At 36.9% G+C, this 20,905-nt stretch overlaps 3 protein-coding genes across 3 annotated transcripts; 2 read left to right on the forward strand and 1 right to left on the reverse strand.

Annotated features, from left to right (window-relative positions):
- Positions 1-2,407, forward strand: has3 (hyaluronan synthase 3). Its single transcript, XM_060878628.1, has 3 exons — positions 1-633; positions 1,103-1,204; positions 1,322-2,407. The coding sequence occupies exons 1-3, from the start codon at positions 4-6 to the stop codon at positions 2,249-2,251; spliced, it is 1,662 nt and encodes a 553-aa protein (XP_060734611.1). The 5' UTR covers positions 1-3; the 3' UTR covers positions 2,252-2,407.
- Positions 2,408-4,310: 1,903 nt separating this feature from the next.
- Positions 4,311-6,831, reverse strand: chtf8 (CTF8, chromosome transmission fidelity factor 8 homolog (S. cerevisiae)). Its single transcript, XM_060878629.1, has 3 exons — positions 6,577-6,831; positions 6,042-6,159; positions 4,311-5,111 (listed from the first exon to the last, which is right to left on the reverse strand). Exons 1-3 carry the CDS (start codon positions 6,597-6,599, stop codon positions 4,878-4,880), a joined length of 375 nt encoding a protein of 124 aa, XP_060734612.1. The 5' UTR covers positions 6,600-6,831; the 3' UTR covers positions 4,311-4,877.
- A 2,020-nt stretch (positions 6,832-8,851) lies between these two features.
- tbc1d15 (TBC1 domain family, member 15) lies at positions 8,852-19,571 on the forward strand. Its single transcript, XM_060878020.1, has 17 exons — positions 8,852-8,998; positions 9,951-10,049; positions 10,276-10,350; positions 10,680-10,809; positions 12,701-12,905; positions 13,826-13,928; positions 14,032-14,229; positions 14,823-14,951; positions 15,148-15,251; positions 15,359-15,453; positions 15,710-15,826; positions 16,245-16,345; positions 16,527-16,626; positions 17,182-17,279; positions 17,413-17,529; positions 18,759-18,845; positions 19,017-19,571. The coding sequence occupies exons 1-17, from the start codon at positions 8,975-8,977 to the stop codon at positions 19,218-19,220; spliced, it is 1,986 nt and encodes a 661-aa protein (XP_060734003.1). The 5' UTR covers positions 8,852-8,974; the 3' UTR covers positions 19,221-19,571.
- The last annotated feature ends 1,334 nt before the right edge of the window (positions 19,572-20,905 follow it).

A 20,905-nucleotide genomic window follows, 5' to 3' on the forward strand; every position in this document is an offset into this window, starting at 1 on the left:
TAGATGCCCTCTTGCTGTGGAACAGCGGTGCGGATCTTTATCACCACTCTTTTTGCAGCTGTGGTGCTCTTCGCCATCCTGCTGGCCTATGTGACTGGCTACCAGTTCATCCACACTGAGCAGCATCACCTCTCATTTGGTCTGTATGGCGCCATCCTGTCACTTCATCTGCTGCTGCAGAGCCTCTTTGCTTACCTGGAACACCGCCGCATGCGAGCACCTTCACGACCACAGCACCTGCGCTGCACTGTTGCCCTGTGCATTGCTGCTTATCAGGAGGACCCAGACTATCTACGCAAATGCCTTCGTAGTGTGCGCCGCATCTCCTTTCCCAGTTTAAAAGTAGTTCTTGTTGTAGATGGTAACCGGCCTGATGATGCCTACATGATGGACATCTTCCGGGAGGTAATGGGTGGAACAGAGCAGGCCGGATGCATGGTGTGGAAGGGGAACTATCATAGCAATGGGGCCGAAGATGCAGGAACGCGCTCAGTGAATATGGAAGAGGCTATTCGGGTGGCCAGAATAGTGCGCAGCTGCCGCTACTCCTGCATCATGCAGGAGTGGGGTGGGAAGAGGGAAGTGATGTATACGGCATTCAAAGCACTGGGGAACTCTGTGGATTATGTGCAGGTGAGTCTTAGTCTTAGAAATGAACTTCACTGAAAAAAGTAGCTACATCCAAAGCATTACTATCTTCATGCTAATATACTCACAGTGCTTGTGACAGTGCTTCAGAAATAATTCCTTGTTGTTAATTTCACTGTTTACAATAGCTTCTTCTTTTCGCCGTCTTCCTATGAACCTATAATCAAAGCACTGTTATATGGAGGTCATGGGTCATTTCATTGCCTTGTCACCTGCACCCTGAGAACACCTGTGTGCTGTCAGCAACCTCTCATTGCTCCTGCAATGTCCAGCTGAAACTTGAATCACCTATTCTCATTAGCCACAGGCATTACTAATTATGGAGTTAACTATAATTTTGAAAACTTCTAAAAATAAATAAATAAATAAATTCCTTTTTTTTTTTTTTGCTTATCTTTTGGATATATATCTGGATATATCTTTCTGTAAAATCTTACTTATTATATGTCTGTAGGTATGTGATTCTGACACGGTTCTGGATCCAGCCTGCACAATTGAGCTGTTGAAGGTTCTGGAGGAAGACCCAAATGTAGGTGGAGTAGGAGGAGATGTACAGGTGAGAAGAATTTGTAGGGAAAATTTCACCATATAACAACTTGCTGAAAGCATGACTAATGTAATCTCTTAGTTCCACCTTACCACAGCAAGACATCATCTTCCTGATCTGTTTCAGATCCTAAACAAATATGACTCCTGGATATCCTTTCTGAGCAGTGTCAGGTACTGGATGGCATTCAACGTGGAGCGTGCATGTCAGTCGTATTTTGGTTGTGTTCAGTGTATCAGTGGACCTTTGGGGATGTACCGCAACTCCCTCCTCCAGCAGTTCTTGGAGCCCTGGTACCATCAGACCTTCCTGGGCAGCAAGTGTAGCTTTGGTGATGACCGTCACCTTACCAATCGAGTCCTCAGCTTTGGCTACAAGACTAAGTTTACTGCACGCTCACAATGCCAGACTGAGACACCTACTCACTACCTCCGCTGGCTCAACCAGCAGACTCGCTGGAGCAAGTCGTACTTCCGGGAGTGGCTCTACAATGCTCTTTGGTTCCACAAACACAGCCTCTGGATGACCTATGAGTCTGTGGTAACTGGATTCTTTCCCTTTTTCCTGGTGGCTACAGTTATCCACTTGTTCTATCGAGGACGCCTGTGGAACATCCTACTGTTCCTGCTAACAGTTCAGCTGGTGGGAATGGTGAAGGCTACCTATGCCTGCTTTCTGAGAGGCAGCTTGGTCATGATATTTATGTCCCTCTACTCCCTGCTGTACATGTCTAGCCTCTTGCCAGCTAAAATCTTTGCCTTGTTGACTATCAATAAAGCAGGCTGGGGCACATCTGGGAGGAAGAAGATCGTCGTGAATTTAATTGGGGCTGTACCAGTAACTGTTTGGGCACTCCTTTTGCTTGGTGGTGTAGCTTATACGATTTACTGTGAGACACAGGAACCTTTCAGTGAAACTGAGAAGGTGCTACTTATTAGTGGGATTATCCTTTATGCCTGCTACTGGTTTGTACTTCTGGTGCTCTACTTGGCTATAGTAGCCAAGCGTTGTAACAAGAGGGAGGAACAGTATCACCTACCCTATGCTGAGGCCTAGAATGCCTTAACAATGTTACTGGATAAACTCTGTGGGACTGGTTTGAATCAGTCTTCTACCTCTCTGGTGCTAAGCTCATTGTCATATTGGTGAAGGATGCATAGTCACTTGGTTTGCAAGACTACTGAGCTTTATCCCACCAGTTAAGATACATTATTGGCCTTCCAAGAAGGTACAGTTGAGCTGTGCAGCATTTTTGCTTCTCAAATATAAAGCATAGATCAGAGGAAATGTTTAATCATGGTGCTGAGCTCACACCATCATACATGAATATAGTGGTGTGGGTGCTTAGACTCAAATTTGAATCACACACTGTGGTGAAATACCATTCTTGGGAGGAACCCCATATTAAACACTGCAAAGTTACACTAAAAATTATCAGATTTTCATGAAAATTGACATAATTTGCCTTAGTTTGAACAGTGGTAAATGCAGTACCAATCAAGATTCTGTTGGGGTTTGTACTATACCAAAAGTTTTTTCATTCCTTATTATTTACTCCAGGATTCTTCAGGAAATATTATTTTACGCTGTACTGGGAACAACCAAAGAATATTTTAGGGCTTATTTGCTTATAAGTAATCATCACAAAAATGTTCATATTTGCCATTACTCTAGATGCAGCTGCAAATCGTGACTAAACACACCAATCACATCCTTCTTAAGAAGAAATGCATCAGGCTTGACTGTGCAACCTGAAACTTGAATGAAAAATGAAACAATTCGCTGTTTGTTTACAAGTTAATAGTAATGTGAGTTTATTAGATAGAATTCCTTTTATAGATCTAGATTTATATGTTACTGTATATTGACTTCATATTAACTGTAAATTTTCATACCAGCAAAATGCTAAACATTACAGTACCCAAATGTAATAATGTTTACATGCAGTTCAGTTAAGTAAATGTGGATTAGCAGTTGTAGAAGTAAAATCTGTTGAACATACTAGGATTTGGATTTATGTTTTTGCCCTCGCTATGCCTAGAACCTGCACAAATACCAAATCAGCAGATGTTATGGGTTATGGAGTGGTTACATTTCCTGTCTCAAATCAGCTTTGTTTGATTTCAGTGTCAGCATGTTGATTTAGTGATTTATTACATAAGCACAATGATTTGATTTGATTTGTACACCTACTTCTCTGACAACACACTCAGAGGAATAATCTCTAGCAATTTATCTGTGTAGTGTGTTATGATGTACATATTATGAATTCATAAAATGGCTGTCTGCATTTAAGTGCTTTTTTAACGGGTTATTCTTGAGCAATAGACAGCTGACATGCATATACACGTGTATACTTTTCATGGGCACATTTGAGGTTTAATTGTAAAATGTGTCAAGTAGAATTTACTAAAATTCTTTTGAAAAAAAGACTTTTGAATTTTCCAAATCACTGCTTCAAGAGAACACTAAATTTTGATGCTTATCAACAAAATGAAAGCTTATAATGATGAAACCAGAATTGACAGATCACAAACCTGAATGCCCAGGACAACCAGTTTTTATCCTGGTGTTGATTTGACTACGAACACACCGCTTTTTCGTAAATGTAGTACATTGTGTGAGCTGCTACATTTTCCCCTTCCAATAATAACCAGAAAATGTTCTCTGAATAAACTGAAAATCATTATTTCAAAGCACATCTGTAGTTAATTTCTAAACATAGTTAATTAAGTTTAAGGGTAACCAAAATATAGTGCATGGCAAACGCATTAGAGCTTGCCCAGTGAGCTAGCTAATGATGTTATAGTCTAGATATCATTTCAGTTGAAAGAAACAGTGTTAAACCAATCAGGTCTAGACAGTCGGTGTGCAGGATTAATGATTATTTCACTACTTGTTCCATATTTAAAATTATTTCAATACTTGTTCCATATTTCATTTTCATTATCTACTGTAATGTCTAATCTGATCTAATGTCTGATATAAACCAGTGCAAGAATACTAACACGTTGCTCTCCATGTTATTACATTTCATGTAATAATAAGTACCACAACATGAGGATAAGTACCACAACATGAGGATTGTTTTAACAGTTAGAGAAAGTGTGATGTATTGAGTTTAGAAGGTCTTTGTATTTCAAATCAAATTCACATACACAACACCTTTGGGTCAGAATGTATAAGGGTGAGTAAACTGTTCCATGATGCACTACACTGTTGTGCAACACCAATAACAACATGCATCATTAAAGCTTCATTTCATATTTTGTGTAAATGCATAAGAACACCAATCGTACTGTTTTAAACTTATTTAAATTTTCTTGTGTAAATTGTTAAATACGTAAAAAAAATTTATATCAATATTTACTGCATATTTTTTGCAGATCTTTATAACACCTGCAAACTGTTTTTATGAAAATAAACTTTCTCTAACTCTGATCATTCTTTGTCCTAGAAAATATATCTACCGTTACTTCTATTTTTGCACTGATGAACCAATACATCACGCACATCCAGGTAGGATTTTCCAATGAGAAAGTCTATCCAGAGCTCACAGAACAGTCTTGTATTCATAGACATCATCTGGAAATATTTCAAGACCACACTTTCTGGGACTGGTGTATTTCACAAAGGATTGAAGAGCAGACACCATGAATGCCCCTCTGTATATTTTTGGTCATTAAACTTTCTTGGGCACATTAGTAATTATAGGTTTAGGGCGTGTTTTAAAGATCAGCTTCTTTTTGATTATAGCAGAGACAGTATAGGAGGTAGGCTTCTCCTGGCCAGTTTCCATGGCTACATCATCCTCCTGTGGGAGGCCGGAGTGCTTCAACAGGACAGCAAAAGGTTTCTCCAGTTTGACCTGTTTGCCATACAGGATGTGATGTCCCACAATCAGTACTGGTACACCCTTTAACACAAACAACAGCAGAACATTGGTACCCCACAGAGTAAACAGTTTAAACATCTATATACTGGTTTTACCTGAAAACTGCTGATTAGTCTATCAGAAACATCTTTTGATCTTTTTCTAAAAAGACTGCAGTCTTCTGCAGTAATATATCTTCTAGTAAATTTAGTAGATGGAAAAATCAGGGAGAATAAAGTAGGTTTCAGTTGGAGTATCATCTCTGTATTTCTTACTAGTTACACATTGCTGCTGTATGCACAATACAGACCAGTCAGAGATTGTTATTGTAATCGTTCCATAACAGAACAGTTTGTTAGCATTAATGCAGAAAATTGCCTTAAATATTTGTATTAATGTCTGTGTAAAGAAAAGTTGAATTAGAATTCAGGAAATAACAGAAGTGTCTGTACTTTGTAATGTCAGACATAAACCTTTAACTAAACTGTCAGACACAAAGAAAGGAGGAAGAGATTTTTTTTGTTTGTAACATGACAAACTGGATGTTTGTGACTTGTAGATGTTTTGGATTTGTGTCTTGTTCATTTCAAGAGAGGTCAAAGCTAACGCTGATGGAACAGTTTATAACTTGTTACATGTATTGTGAATAATTTGCATCATTAAACATAACTATAAATAAATAAATAAAACGTTTGCCAAATTGCTTTTTACCCTTCTGAATGGGCTGTAAAATGATCTTATTTGGGGTGGAAACATCACCTATAATTCAATATTTTCTTATAACAGCATGCCACATTGTGTTTAATTCCTGACGTGTGTTAAGAGTAGCTCCCTTTGTGTGTTGACGTGTAACAGGTAAAATAATAGAGGTGAGAAATGCAGTGCAAGTTCCATCATGCACAGTAAGCGTCTATCGTCAATGGTGCAAACGTACAGATATGTTTGCTAGTAACAGTAGTTAGAAGCTCTTACCTCTTTGGTGTAGTGCAGGTCCCCCATAAGATTTCCAGCCAGTCCAGTGTCGTGTCGTGACACCATCTCACCCTGTAACTCCACAAGCAGCCACTCACCAGGAGACTCACCACTTTTACTGAAACACACACACACACAACACACACAGGACAGTAAACATCCTCCTTGGTTTAACATTTAACAATTCACAATGGAAATGCATTTTCATTTTACAATTTATATACATTTAGAGCACTTTGTCAGACGCCCTTATATCCAGAGTGAATTATCTCATTCTTGTACAACTGAGCAATTGAGGGTTAGGGGCCTTGCTCAGGAGCCCAAGAGTGTCGACCTGGGATTCGAACTCACGACCTTCTGATTGGTAGCCCAACTCCTACCCACTAGAGGTTACTACATGCCCATTAAAATCAGACCATATACCACACAATAATATCAATATGTTAAAAATGAGACAGGAATGACCTGCAACAAACCAAAACCTGAAGCTGTGTGGGACAAACTGAACTCAATATCGAATATCCAAGTTACTTACCTTGAGATGACTATTTGAACCATGTTAGAATTGGTTTATGAAAACATGACAAGAACAAAACAGGGTTGTAGATCAGTCCCAATGTTATATAATGTGATAAAGAAAGACTCAGGTTATCTCTTGGTAATCCCAAACGCGTTTATCAATAAAAAGAAAAACTCGACAACCACTCCACAATGCTAACATACACCAGTCAGCAAAAACTTTCAGTATAAACTATCCTTCTCCCTCAGGTTTCCCGCCAGTGTGAGCATTTAGTCTGATTTTCCGTCCGACAGAAGTCCTATAATTTCAAAATAAAAGCCAACAGTTCACTATTTCCACCACGAGAGGGCAGCAGTGAAAGCCAGTGTGAGCATTTAGCCTGATTTTCCGGCCGACAGACATCCTGTAATTTCAAAATAAAAGAGCACCCCGACTCAAAGTAGTCAAAAAACTATTCTGCTCACATCCAAGACTTTTTGAATGGCCGAGGAAAAATAAAAACCCAATTTACCTCCACCCAAGAGATCGTAGACACCTGATTTAATTAAAATTAATTGAACTTTTGTGAAATAATATTAAGACCATTTTTTTGTATTTTTGCTATTAAAAGCACAGTAATTCTTCACGCTTTGTCCCATTTAAAACTTAGAATCCTTAATGACCAAAATACTGCAGTATAAACTAAAGCTAGACTTTTATTTAATTAGATTAAGTGCAGTAGTCAAATTTCAAGGTCCCCAAACTTAGATTTTATTAACAGACAATTTACAATGACACTTATTTGTTTATTCCTCCTCAGCTCCATAGACACTGACAAAGACGTGTAATTATTTATTTTATTATTTATTCTTTTTTGCTTTATGTTTTGTTTTGGCAAAAATTCTAATTAATGTGTATACATAGAAATTGCATATCAATTTAGTTTGACGTAACAAAATAAGGAATTAATACTAGAACATATAATAAATAATTAGGAGACTGGGAGGTGTTACCTCCAGCATTAGGACATTCAGCACTCCACAGGGATGTGTCCTCTCCCCACTTCTATTCTCCCTCTACACTAATGACTGCACTTCAAGTGACCCAACTGTTAAACTCCTGAAATTTGCAGATGACACTACGCTCATCGGTCTCATCCAAGATGGCAACGAAGCGGCTGGTGTTATGGTGCAGTCAGAGCAGCCTAGAGTTAAACACCCTCAAAACTGTGGAGATGATAGTGGACTTTAGAAAAGACCCCTCAACACTACTCCCCCCTCACAATATCCAACAGCCCTGTGTCATCTGTGGAGACCTTCAGGTTTCTGTGCACTACGGAGTCCAACATAAATTCCATCATCAAAAAGGCCCAGCAGAGGATGTACTTTCTATGTCAATTAAGGAAGTACGGTCTGCCACAGGAGCTGTTGATGCAGTTCTACACTGCAGTCATTGAATCTGTCATGTGCACATCCATCACCATCTGGTTTGGAGCAGCATAAAAACAGGAGAGGAACAGACTGTAATGCACAATAAAAACAGCAGAAAAAATAATTGGTGCCCCCCTGCCCACTCACCAGGACTTGTACAAGAACCAGAAACTGGGCAGGAAAAATCACTACTGACCCTTCACACCCTAGACACAACCTCTTTTAGCTTCTAGCTTCTCTCAGGTGCTACAGAGCTTTGTTTACCAAAACTGCCAGACACAGGAACAGTTTCTTACCCCAGGCCCCTTATCACCCTGATTAAAAACTCACCATAATTATATTCCTTGCTTCATATCTATAAGTATTGCATTATTAGAACTGTCATTCATCACATCATCTGTATATATTACACACACTTCTGCTGCTACATATTGTACAAAAAGCATAATATTGCACAATATTGTTATTTGCACTACCATGCACTTCTCACACTTTATGTACATAACTGATCTGCCATATAATCTGTATTGATATTTAATACTCATACTGTCTATATTGTATCTCATCGTCTGTATTGTCTTGTGTTGTACAGTATAGTGCTATTTCTTACGTCTGTACTTTTGAGAGTCACAAATAGCTGGAACCAAATTCCTTGTGTGAGTCCAAACTTGGCCAATAAACCTGATTCTGATTCTGAGAAAATAAAGCACATGATTTGGAAGAAGAAGAAGAATGAATATATTGGTGGTTATATAAAACGGTATTTAAGTTAACAGGTAAAACAATGTGCATGTTTATTGTATCACAATAAAAAAAAATGTAAAAAAGAGATTATTTCATTTGGAAAAAAACAAAAAAAGCATGAAAGGTTGACACTGTTTCCGGGGTTCCCGTGTTTCTACGCATGCGCAGTCAGGGCCACGCGGAAGATGACTTGTCAGTGTTGTTGTGGAACGCTGACAGGCACGTGAGCTGTGCTACGTCGAGTAGCGATAGCGGGCGACATGGCGGCCACAACTCCTCCCAAGGTAGTGAAAAACCTGGACTTTTTATGTCAGCTCGCCTTTAAACAAACCAACTTCGTCCTGTCAGTGCGTGCTGATAGGCTTTTTGGCCTGGCCACTGGAACAGATGACAAAAAGCACAAGTTAATACAGTGCTTGTGACCGACTAGTGTTTTTAGCTTCTAGTTGTTAGCCAGTTAGCAGTAGCACCTCATACAGTTACAGTTGTTGCTAACTAGCCTCACTTCCAGCAATGCCACGAAGGCACGTCATGTCCATAACTTCATTAGCATTCTTAGCTTACAAAAGTCTTTTCGTGCCACAATCAACATCTGGGCTAAAATAATCATTTATTTATACCGCTGACTGTAAGAAATACAGCATGATTTAAAAGGTTAAATAGCAAGCTAAGTTAGCTAGCAATCTTACTTTCTGAATTGTACTGTTTACATTTAAAGTTAACAAGCTCTCGGAAAACTTGTCTAAGATATATATGTAAAGTTTAATTGTTTTGTCGTCATTAATATTATTTAATTCACCACTAAATTCTTAAACATTGTACAGACCTATAAGTTTGTTGTTAGCAGTAGCGTCAGGGCCAAAAGTTTCACAACATTTTGACAGAATGAGCACTCGGAAAACACAGGGATCTAATACACTTCTTTTTATTATGGGCTGTTAAAAATCTTTGCATGTGTTTAAGTGTACGTGTATTTTTAATTTAGCTCATACACGTTCTTTGGGAACTAATAACCATGAACCAATAAAAAAAAGCGCATATCTATATGATTATTTACTGCACAATATCTGCTTAAGTAACAGGAATTATTTCTTATTTACCCCAGGGGTACATATGCAAACATGGAGCTTTAATTTCACAGCCCTTTTTGTTAAAATGTATCAATAAAACAGACTTGCCTTAGTATATAGAACAAAAGAAAACAAACACATTTATCCTGTGCATTGATGTTTGCAGATTATATTTGAACACGAAGGGGTTTTTATCCATATAAACACAGAAGAGTCTGAGGATCAGGATTCACTCATATCAGGGTTCCTTCGGATCATCGATAAGGTACTAATGGCCTGTTAATGGATAAGTGGAATAATTCATTACGTCTTGCTTCATTGTGATATCAGATATCACTTAGCGTTGATAGTATACAATAATTTGAATTTTGTATATGGCACGTCAGAATATGTCCATAAAAATTGTTGTTAAATATATATGTAACTTTTTTATTTAATTACTGCATAAGCAATCCTTCGAGGAAAATCATACTTGCATTTTTTTTCTTTAGGATGGAGAAACATTTGTGGAATATAAACCTTTGGAGTATACAGTGGATCTTTCAAATATGCTTTGTGCCTGCAAGGTTTGCTTTTTTTTTGGCTTATTTTATTTTTCTCTATTGCGGTTTATTTGAAAAAAAAAATATAAATGTATTACATATATATATATATATATATATATATATATATATATATATATATATATATATATATGTAATGCATAAGAATCAGTGGGCTACAAAATTAAAGAAAAAAAGCTGGTAAGTAATGAATTGTTCAGGATGCACAAATGGGTGTGGTGTTAAAGTGACCACAACCTTTCGACCATATTATGTTTAAGTCTGTCTTTGAAGTTGAACAGGGGGATTAGTTATTCACTAGTGTTTGTTTGTTTTTATTTTACAATGTGAAGGACTCCAGTTCAGTGGTGGAGTGGACACAGAGGCCTCATCGTCCTTTGGACCAGCAGCTTAGCTGTGAGACTGAGTGGGACATGGTTAACACAGTCACTTTTAAGAGGAAGGTCCATACCAATGGAGAAGGTAAAACATTTCCACACACTTGTTTAAGGCCTGAAGCAAGATGTCAGCACTGCATTAGTACAGTGTAGTTGTAGCTTAACTACTATGACTATGACTCCTGAATACTTCAAAATAGTAAATTGTGCGAACCTGTGGTGCTGTGCATCAGGAAAATGCTGATTTGCGTAACCATGTTTCATTTTATCAACCAGGAGTACTTAAACAGAATGCAAATAATATTTGGCTGGTAAAAAAGATCATTTAACTTGAATTATCTAGGATGTAATATTACAAAAAATTATTTGCTGCTGACTGTTTTCAATAAGGGACAGGACTTATTATAAATAGGACATAATATAATTGCCATGCTTAGGTTTTGTGCTGCCACATTTTTATTTTACACAGTGAAACCCTACACTGTCTCCACTCATACTTCACACTCCACCTTCTTTTTAGGAGTGTAATCACGCAACAAAATGTAACGTCTGGTTACATTTCCCCATTTTTAACTTAAATTGCAATTTCTAATCAAAGCCTTCTGCTGCCTGTGAGGCAAATTGCAAGTGAAGACACTTGCATGCCTTCATAACGTCACTGTTAAAAACTACTGAACAGAGCTCAGTTCCAAACTGGTATGGAGCTAATTCCAAGATCAGAAAGACGTGGAAGTCTGAAATGATCCAAGATCCACTGGATGGCAGTATTGCCAATAACAGGGTTACTTGTTTAGATACACCAGGGGTCGGCAACCCGCAAGTCGGAGCCGCAAGTCGCTCTTTCATCTCTCTGCTGCGGCTCCCTGAAGATTTGGAAAATAAATATTTAATTTAAATTTATTTTATTTTAGTTAGTTAGTTTAAAAAAAATGAAATTCTAAGATTATGCTCTTGTAACATTAAAATAAACTGTGTTTAATTTTTTTGTCTCTCAAAATATGCGTCATATTTTGTTTTTCTCAAAGTCAGCTTTCCTCCGCGGTGGACAAAATACACAAGTCTCTATGTGCGAACACCTGAGACAGATTCCAAGGGACCGTCTGCAAAGTGCAAAACATGAAAAGCGAATACAAAAAACAGTCAATAACTTCACTGTAATAATCTGTACTGTCACCAAATTCAGCTCACACAGCACTGATGTCCTGATAGTTATACTACAACACTTATTTGGGAGAAATGTCTTTTTGTATAATTTTTATGATTTTTCATAATAAAAAAAAAAATTTATGACTTCACAGTACAGTGTATTACAGTGAAGTTATTGAATGTTTTTAGTTTTCGCTTTCCGGGTCTTTGTACTTTGCAGACGGTCCCTTGGAATCTGTTTCTCAGCCGTTTGCACATAGAGACTTGTGTATTTTGTCCAACGCGGAGGAAAGATGATTTTGAGGAAAAATTGGGTTGTAGCTGCCTCTCTACATTACTGCTATAAAAAAAGAGGTGTTATTTGTGTAGTAACAGCGTTTAGCTCAGGAGTTATTGACTCGGGAAACTCCAATCTGTGAATATGTGACCAACTTTACTTAAGTGTTAAAATTTTGATGTCATGAATACGAAGAGGACTCAATTAGACATTGAACATTTTATTTGAAAGTAACCTTCAACCCATTGTCTTTTTTGTTAAGGTTAAAAACCTTTCATAAAGGTAAAAAAACGATATATGCAGTGTTATCTTCATTTTAGATGTCAAAAGGGTTTTGTGGCTCCCTGTGTTTTTTTTTCTGTGGGAAACGGGTCCAAATGGCTCTTTGGGTGTTTACGCTTGCCGACCCCTGAGATACACATTTAAACATTTACAAACAATATCTTAATCAATCCACATTAATGCCTGATTATAAGTGTTTATTCTGAACATTCTCAACAATTAAAATGGTGCATTCATTTTAAACAGAATTTGTCTTGTCATTTCTTTAAAGGGGGTTCAAACCACTTTAATGAGCGGAACAAGTGGGCCTTCTCCTTTAATGTCAGTGAACTCAGAACTGTCACAGTTAAACATGAAGGCTGGTCATACCTGATTTTCTGCTTGAGAGATGATGCAACATTGCCTGCCATTCACTTCCATCAAGGAGGCAGCGAAGGGTTTCTGGACGGCTTGAGGAAATCAGTGCATCTCACCGAGTAAGTAGTTGGTGTAAGTGTCAGCATAAATAAATTAAAGGAAGTGTAGTTGTATTTTTAAAAAACTTGATTACAAGTGGTGTTTCATTTTATTGTTCAGTTTCTGTAATACTAACATTTGTCTAGCAGCGTGTAGAACACTCTAGTTTCATGTTCTGCATGATACACTAATGCACTTAAATTTAGAGAAAGATCAGACCTGTTTGTACTAAACTATATAACCAGCTCTTTCCTACTACTGCTTTTATTCCATGTCAAAACTTGCACTTTGCTTTTATTCATGCTTCTTTATCAAAGGCCTTCAGAAGTTCACTGTTTGCCATTTACAGCTTCCCCATTCAAATCAAACAGTATTTTTTCCCCGTTTTTCCATTTGAGGATTTTTGCTTTAAAACAGTAAAGGACTGAATGCAATACTATTTATATGGTAATGTAGGGATTTTTCTGGGAAATTTTGTTTCTTCTTGAAAACATTGCTAAATGTCACGTGTCTTCTGAGAACAAAAGGGCATGGGATTGGCTGTCAGCTGCAGCTGTATATTTAGTTTTGAGGCTTCATGATAGAAGCAGAGGAGTGTTTTTCCTACTATGCATTAGATATGGCAGCAGAATAAATAAATCAGCCCGGGAGCATGTTCAAGGCAGCGCTACTAAGGAACAGATAGCTGTTATTAAAGTTCTTATCTTTGCTTTCATAATGAAATATGGGCCTGGCTTTGTTGCCTTTGGTCTTCAATCTAGTCATATGGGAAACGGATAAGACCTGTGATGTCATTCGTTTAACTGTCGCTAAACCTTTTTTAACAGATTTTGGTATTATTTTTGTTGTTATTTCTGTTATTGTGTTTTGTGTTTTCATTTACTCAAGCTTTTACCCAGTTTAAAGGAATTCATGTAAATATTTTTTTTTGTTTCTGAAGGAGTTCTGATGACAAAAACATTCTGGTAGTTGGCACATATAGCAAAGCAATTTCACAGTCCTTTGAGAATCTTCTAGATGACTCCAATTATGGCCTTGTTCAGGTATGGAAAATGTATTAGGAAAGTCATATTGATGATATTGCGTTTGATTAAAAAACTGTCACACGCAATGTTGTCAACACACTGATCAAGCTCAATTCAACAGAAGTTCAAAAAGGATCCCTACACAACAACTTTGGGTGGTTTCTCTAAAGTCACAAACTACATCTTTGATGCATTTCGCCCGTCTGAGTCTGAATACCAGCAGCGCCCTGATGAGGAAGTGGCAGACATTCTGGGGGAACTGATCCCTGGGCTGGAGATCAACCAGCAGGAGGAGCCTGGCTTTGAGGTCATCACCAGAGTGAGTACATCGGTTTGACTTTTGTCTTAATACCTGTAGTCTAATATTCAAACTTTATGAAAGCTATATATATATATATATATATATATATATATATATATATATATATATATATATATATATAGGAACACAACACTGAAACTATGGGACCAGGCTACGGGACAAATAAAGATTACTTTAAATAACCTGGGAGCATGTTGTACATAGTGCTCATGCCGATGATTTTTTTAAAGTGAATGCAGCATGTTATGTTTGTGCCGTTTGCAAAATGAAATCTTTGACTTAATTTTGGCTGAGAGCTGTGGTGTTTAAAAATAATACATCATAGTTTGTTTTGTTGTAATGATATCAGAAGTGCTGTCTAACATTATGAATCTTGTACTGTATTTTGTTTAGTTTAGGTATGTTTTCACATTGGTGCATGTTTCAAATGTTGCTGGAAAATAAACGTAGTTATTAAAAACAATGAGTGAAAAACAGCCTTGACATTTAATCTGCTTTTTCCTGCTAGAGAATTATTCATACCTTTACTTCTACAGTTCTAACGAGACTTGTGCTGACTGTATGTATCTGAATGTATGCTTTTGTTACAGGTCGACTTGGGCACAAGGCCAGAGGTACAGAGAAGAGAGCCAGTAATGATGGAAGATTGGGCAAAGCACCAAGATTCAGAGGGAAGAGTGTCCAATGTGCCTCATCTAAAGCACCTTATTTTCAAAGGGGTAAAATGTGAAACAATTTATGTTAAAAAATAAAAAATGTTCCTTAAAATACTTCCTTACTTACTTTACAGTGCGTATTATTTTTGATCTTTTAACATTCGGAGGCTTATTTTGATGCACACTTTAATCTAATGATAGATTAATTGATTTTGACTGTGATCATTTAATCAGTTAATTGTTTGATTGTGTGTTTAAGGGCCTGTGCCATGCTGTGAGAAAAGAAGCTTGGAAGTTTTTGCTGGGTTATTATCCCTGGGACAGTACACATGAAGAAAGGAAAAATCTGCAGAAAAGGAAAACGTAAGTGTCATCTCCGAGTCAGTCTCTGTATTTTCCCATTTCTGGAATGGTTTTTGATTCAGGCTGTAAAGCTTGTTTTTGTTTCCTTGGGTCTTTGTGGACTGTAGGGATGAGTACTTCAGAATGAAGCTGCAGTGGAAATCAGTCAGCGAGGAGCAGGAGAAGAGAAATTCCAGGTTACGGGATTATAAAAGCCTTATTGGTGTGTGTCCAATCAATTATTGCTTCAAATTTTTTTCTTATAAAAAGAAAATTACCTGCAATTTCTTGTAGAAAAAAGCCAATGCTATTAAAATATCTGGAAGCATTTAATTGGCCATGGGTATGAATTTGAGTGCAGCATGATCCTGATAGCGATGTTACTGAAAATGAAATATAATTAAAATATCGAAACATAATTAAAATATGTTTTTAAACAATACAAATTGGATCATATTTTGTTATATTTTTAACTCTAGAGAAAGATGTAAACAGGACTGACCGCAACAATAGGTTCTATGAGGGCTTGGACAACCCTGGGCTGATATTGCTTCATGACATCCTAATGACATACTGCATGTATGACTTTGATTTGGGTAAGTGGTGGGGGAATGGGACATTGAGAAATTGAGTGAATATTGCTGAAAAAGTGTGTTCAATGTGTATTTCACATTTTGAGCCTTTGTTGGGAGAATCTTAAACATTCTGTGTTACATATATGGCATTTGGCAGACTCATCCATTTTTCTCATTCTATACAACTAAGCAATTGAGGGTTAAGGGCCTTGCTCAGGGGCCCAGCAGTAGCACATTAGTGGACCTGAGATTTAAACTCTTAACCTTTCGTTCAGTAGTTCAACACCTTAAGCATTAAGCTACCACATCCCACTTTATAATTTTTCACACAATTTGTGTGAAAAAGTGCTTTTTAATGTAAAATCTAAATTGTGCTTCATTAAACTTTGAAATATCCTCCTGTACATACTCATAACTCTGTTTGATGTGTTTGCTCTAGGCTATGTACAAGGCATGAGTGATCTGCTGTCTCCTATCCTCTTTGTTATGGAGAATGAAGTGGATGCCTTCTGGTGCTTTGTCTCCTTCATGGATCAGATGGTAGTATCATTTTCAAATAGCACGCTTTCATTTCATATCATAGCATGGGTTTTTTTTTTTACACTCATTCTGTGAGATTTTTTTTTTTTTTTTTGTGTAGTAACTATAGAAATGAGCAATCTAGACTAATGCAGCCATTCAGGGATTTGAATAAAGAGGCATCTGTGTTTTTGGTGTTTAGCATGAAAACTTTGAGGAGCAGATGCAGGGCATGAAGACTCAGCTGATCCAGCTCAGCACATTGCTACGGCTCCTAGACTTAGCCTTCTGGAACTACCTGGGTAAATGTCTCTTGCTTTCTAATGACAAAATGTGGTATGGTTTGCTACATGCATTACATAAAAGCTTTACTTACCTCGTCAGTCAGACAACTGTCAGTGCAAAGACTTAATAAGCATCTCTCTGTAGACACATTATTAGGAACACCTGCACATTGTCTAAACAGCCAATTGTGTGGAAGAGGTGCTGTGTGAAAATCTTGAGATACAGACCAAGAGCTTCCTCTCACAGGGTTTTTTGAGTAAACTCTAGAGATTGTTGCATGTGAAAATCCCAGGAGATCAGCAGTTTCTGAAGTATTTAAACCAGTCCACCTGGTACCAAAAATCACATTTCCCCCCATTTTGATGCTTGATGTGAGCATTACCTGAAGCTCTTGACTTTTATCTGCATGATTTTTTTTTGCATTGTTCTGCTTCGGCACTATTGGCTGATTAGATAACTGCATGAATATGGAGGGTTACAGATGTTTGTAATAAAGTGGAGGTTGATTAAGAAGAAATCTCTTAAGTATTTAAATTAAACATTAACTTAAGAATTTTTTTTGGTTTTCACAGAGGCTCAGGATTCTGGGTATCTGTATTTTTGTTTCCGGTGGTTGTTGATCCGCTTCAAGCGAGAACTTTGCTTTCAAGATGTGCTTCGCCTATGGGAGGTCTGCTACATCAATCCAAATATATTAAAAAGCAATACACTGTCATATTTACATATTTATGTTGTTTAACAGTAATGATTTAGGATGTATTATTAATTTGTTTTGTGTTAGTAAATCACTCTTTCCCTGTCAGGTGATGTGGACAGGCCTGCCTTGCCAGAATTTTCACCTTTTGGTATGCTGTGCCATTCTGGATTCAGAAAAACAAAAAATAATGGAAAGGCATTATGGTTTTAATGAAATTCTTAAGGTAGGCTCACAAATGCTTGATAACACAAGATATTTCTGTAATGACTAATACTACAGATGTTTGGCATGTCACAGAAATATTAATTATGTTGGCATTGTAGAAGCCAACATTCTGTTTTCCTATTTAAGCTTAGACAAAAATTTGTCAAGAGTAACTCCTCCTAGGGCTTTCGAGCCACATGAACCAAATTCGGATATGTTGTAGACCCTGGTCTGAAGTTTGTTGCTATTACTTTTCTAAGCGATCCGAGTTCCGGTACTTCCGGTACCAGGTCTCAAATTGGCCTTTTTTTCCCATAGACTTGCATTATAAACTTTGGAGGTTTATAACTCGGCAAGCTTTCGAACTATCTACACCAAACTCGGCCAGCTCCTTTTGGGTGATACTCTGAACAAAGTTTTAAATTGGTGTACCGACTGGCCTTTTGGTTGTCCCACAGCCCCGCCCCCAAATTATGCAAAATCAAAAAACTTTTTACAACATGGACATGTGACATATCAAAACACTCAGAACAATGAGGGGAACTTCCTCACGGGTATTCTGATGACGTCACGTGAAAATAAAACATTTGTACAACATGGACATGTGACATATCAAAACACTCAGCACAATAAGAGAAACTGCCTCGCGGGTATTCTGATGATGTCACATGCTCATCTCCACTTGCCTCCAAATGTTTATGTCCACTTGCCTCCAAAAAGCAACGGGCTTTGCGAATACTTGCCTCATCAAAGCCAACATCAAAGTTTGTTGCGACGAACTTTACAAATCTATTTGCTTTATTTAATTTATTACTAATGTGAATGTGCTTCAGTGGTTTATTGTTTTATACCACAAACTAGAATTCACAAAGGTGCACAGACAGTAATGGAAGCTGTAATCAAGTCCAATTTTATTTATAAAGCACGTCTAAAGACAACAGTAGTTGATCCATACGTTGATGTATATGTAACATTAGATAACATCATAAGATAAAGAATGAAATTCTTTAGTAAGTTTTGTTTTGTAGTTCAAAATGAATTAATTAATAATGATGTGGTTCTGTTTTTATAGTAAAAGCTAACATAGAGAGTTGTATGGTGGATGTTTCAAATAATAAGGGGAATAAAAACATAATTATCTGAAAATAATCAACTTTCTTTATTCCATAGTCATGGAATGTGTGTTTTTGTGGATTGTTGCCTTGTGTAATAATTTAATAATGTTTTTGCCCTCTTTGTTTTAAACAGCACATAAATGAACTTTCTATGAAACTGGACATTGAGGAAATCCTTATTAAATCAGAGGCTATATATATGCAGTTAAAGAACTGCAAGGTAAGTTTAAAGCAAACAGTAGAAGACTAACCATCTGTCATAATGCAAATCGCTATAATTTGTAACACTATTAATCAAGTACATGCTGTTATATAGTGCTTTTTATGTAATTTTTATGTTCTTTGTACACATTGAGGATTTTGCTGGATGTTTTTATTTCCCAATGTTTAGGATTTGCCCCATTCAGTGAGTGAGATTCTGGCCTTGAACACAGTCACTGAAAGCTCTACATTAGAAACCAGTGAATACAGTGTGCTTGAGTCACCTCAGACCTCACCAAGATCTGCACACAAACAAGACAATGCCTACTCCAATGGCCATGGACTCTTACAAGAAACATCACACAACACATGTAAAGTCGGCTTTATTTCATAGGACATTTCAGAGATTTTCTTATCACCTGTATATCAGTAAGATAAACAGTGTTTAGTATCATGTAGATATTTGCTACCAGATGTTACATTTAAAGTATCCCGGAAAAGAAAACATGGAAAAGAATATGTATGAATGTAAAATTGGGATTTAATGTGAGCTAAAGCTATTATTTTTGTAATTTTCTTGTACCATATTGTCTTTCATTGAAATAATCATTCCTTCTCACTGTATAAAGTTTTCAAAATGTAGAGATGGATTTTCCATTGTTGATTTTAAATTCTGATTGATTTCCTGCATTTTTTCTGAATCATGCAATTGAACCAATTAAAATCTGGTCTCCTCCTGCTTGTTCATGTTTGTTTTTTTTTCATATTGACCTCATTCATATTTACATTTTATGTGACCTACCTGGTACCCTCTTTAATAAAAATGTCATATTAACCATTTGTAATGATGCAGATGTGTGGGCTGGCATGCAGATATTCATGCTGGTCAGCTTTTTTTGTTTCTTAATATTGTAATTTATGAGATTAACTATAATTTAAATTACTGCACTTATGTCAAATTTTGTTGAAATATGCTTTAGGGAAAGGTTATTACTTGGTCATGTGAAAATCAAAAATTAGGACAACATGGACATGTGACATATCAAAACACTCAGCCCAATGTGGGGAACTTCAAGAGTATTCGGATGATGACACATGCTCGTCTCCACTTGCCTCCAAATGTTTTTGCACCCTAGCTTTCTGTCTACTTGCCTCCAAATGTAACACTGATCCTTATGTCCACTCACCTCCAAAAAACACCGGCCTTTGCGAATACTTGCTTTGTCAATGCCAACATCAAAGTTTATCGTGACGAACTTTACAAAACTAGTTTAAATTATTTTTGTATTGTGTTTTTAAAATAAGAGATTAATAAGTTCTCTTATAGTTTGAATGGAAATTAACATGTCTGTTTATTCATTTATTTATTTTGGCCATCTTTATAAAGGGTACCAAGAATTCTAGAGGAGCCTATACAAAAAATGGCATTATGAAACAATGAAACACTTTAGAAGCTATGCATAAGATGTTCTACTTAAGATAATTCTCTGTGAATTCAAGTAACTCAAATGGCAATCTAAGTGGCATTTTGCTTCTCTATTAGACTTTGAGTTGCATTTTTTTCTGTGACATTTCAAGATGTGATGGAGAGAAGTGGACGGAAAATCTTGACAGAGAACCGGAGTATCTTTTATCGGCTCATAACAGAACCGTACGCTCACAACAAAGACACCCAAATCGCCTCCCCACTCCCTGGCTTTTTCATTTCCTGTTATACAGGAAATTGCCTCAGAGTCAACTGATAGCTTTTAGTTAGAGCTGTAATTTTATCTCACCTTCAGCTCAATTTCATTAAAGAAGCGGCTGCATTATGCACCGGAGCAAACACCACTCATTCATGACAAACAATGTGCATTTGTGCATGCACACACACAAATGAATGTTTCTCCAGTTCCTTCATTTTCCTTTACTATAAATAACCACATCCTCTATAGAATATGTTGCATATACTGTATAGAATATTTTCTTCTGTGCTTTTTAAAATACAGATTTACTTTAAGGTTGAAAAGATATTGTACAGTATTGTGAAACAGTTAATCTGTATTTTGATGTTAATATGTGATATTTAATCTCTTTTCT

The sequence above is a fragment of the Tachysurus vachellii genome, chromosome 9 (genome assembly GCF_030014155.1).
Source record: "Tachysurus vachellii isolate PV-2020 chromosome 9, HZAU_Pvac_v1, whole genome shotgun sequence".
In the NCBI taxonomy this organism is placed as follows: domain Eukaryota; kingdom Metazoa; phylum Chordata; class Actinopteri; order Siluriformes; family Bagridae; genus Tachysurus; species Tachysurus vachellii.

What these genes read in the sequence shown, in the direction of transcription:
- has3 (XM_060878628.1), top strand. Translation starts at nt 4, where the DNA reads ATGCCCTCTTGCTGTGGAACAGCGGTGCGGATCTTTATCACCACTCTT. An exon ending in ACTCTGTGGATTATGTGCAG is followed by an intron (nt 634 to 1,102) that starts GTGAGTCTTAGT and finishes ATATGTCTGTAG; the next exon opens with GTATGTGATTCTGACACGGT. An exon ending in GAGTAGGAGGAGATGTACAG is followed by an intron (nt 1,205 to 1,321) that starts GTGAGAAGAATT and finishes GATCTGTTTCAG; the next exon opens with ATCCTAAACAAATATGACTC.
- chtf8 (XM_060878629.1), bottom strand. Translation starts at nt 6,599, where the DNA reads ATGGTTCAAATAGTCATCTCAAG. An exon ending in GTTCAAATAGTCATCTCAAG is followed by an intron (nt 6,160 to 6,576) that starts GTAAGTAACTTG and finishes TGTGTGTTTCAG; the next exon opens with TAAAAGTGGTGAGTCTCCTG. An exon ending in ACCTGCACTACACCAAAGAG is followed by an intron (nt 5,112 to 6,041) that starts GTAAGAGCTTCT and finishes TTTGTGTTAAAG; the next exon opens with GGTGTACCAGTACTGATTGT.
- tbc1d15 (XM_060878020.1), top strand. Translation starts at nt 8,975, where the DNA reads ATGGCGGCCACAACTCCTCCCAAG. An exon ending in TCCTTCGGATCATCGATAAG is followed by an intron (nt 10,050 to 10,275) that starts GTACTAATGGCC and finishes TTTTTTCTTTAG; the next exon opens with GATGGAGAAACATTTGTGGA. An exon ending in GGTCCATACCAATGGAGAAG is followed by an intron (nt 10,810 to 12,700) that starts GTAAAACATTTC and finishes ATTTCTTTAAAG; the next exon opens with GGGGTTCAAACCACTTTAAT.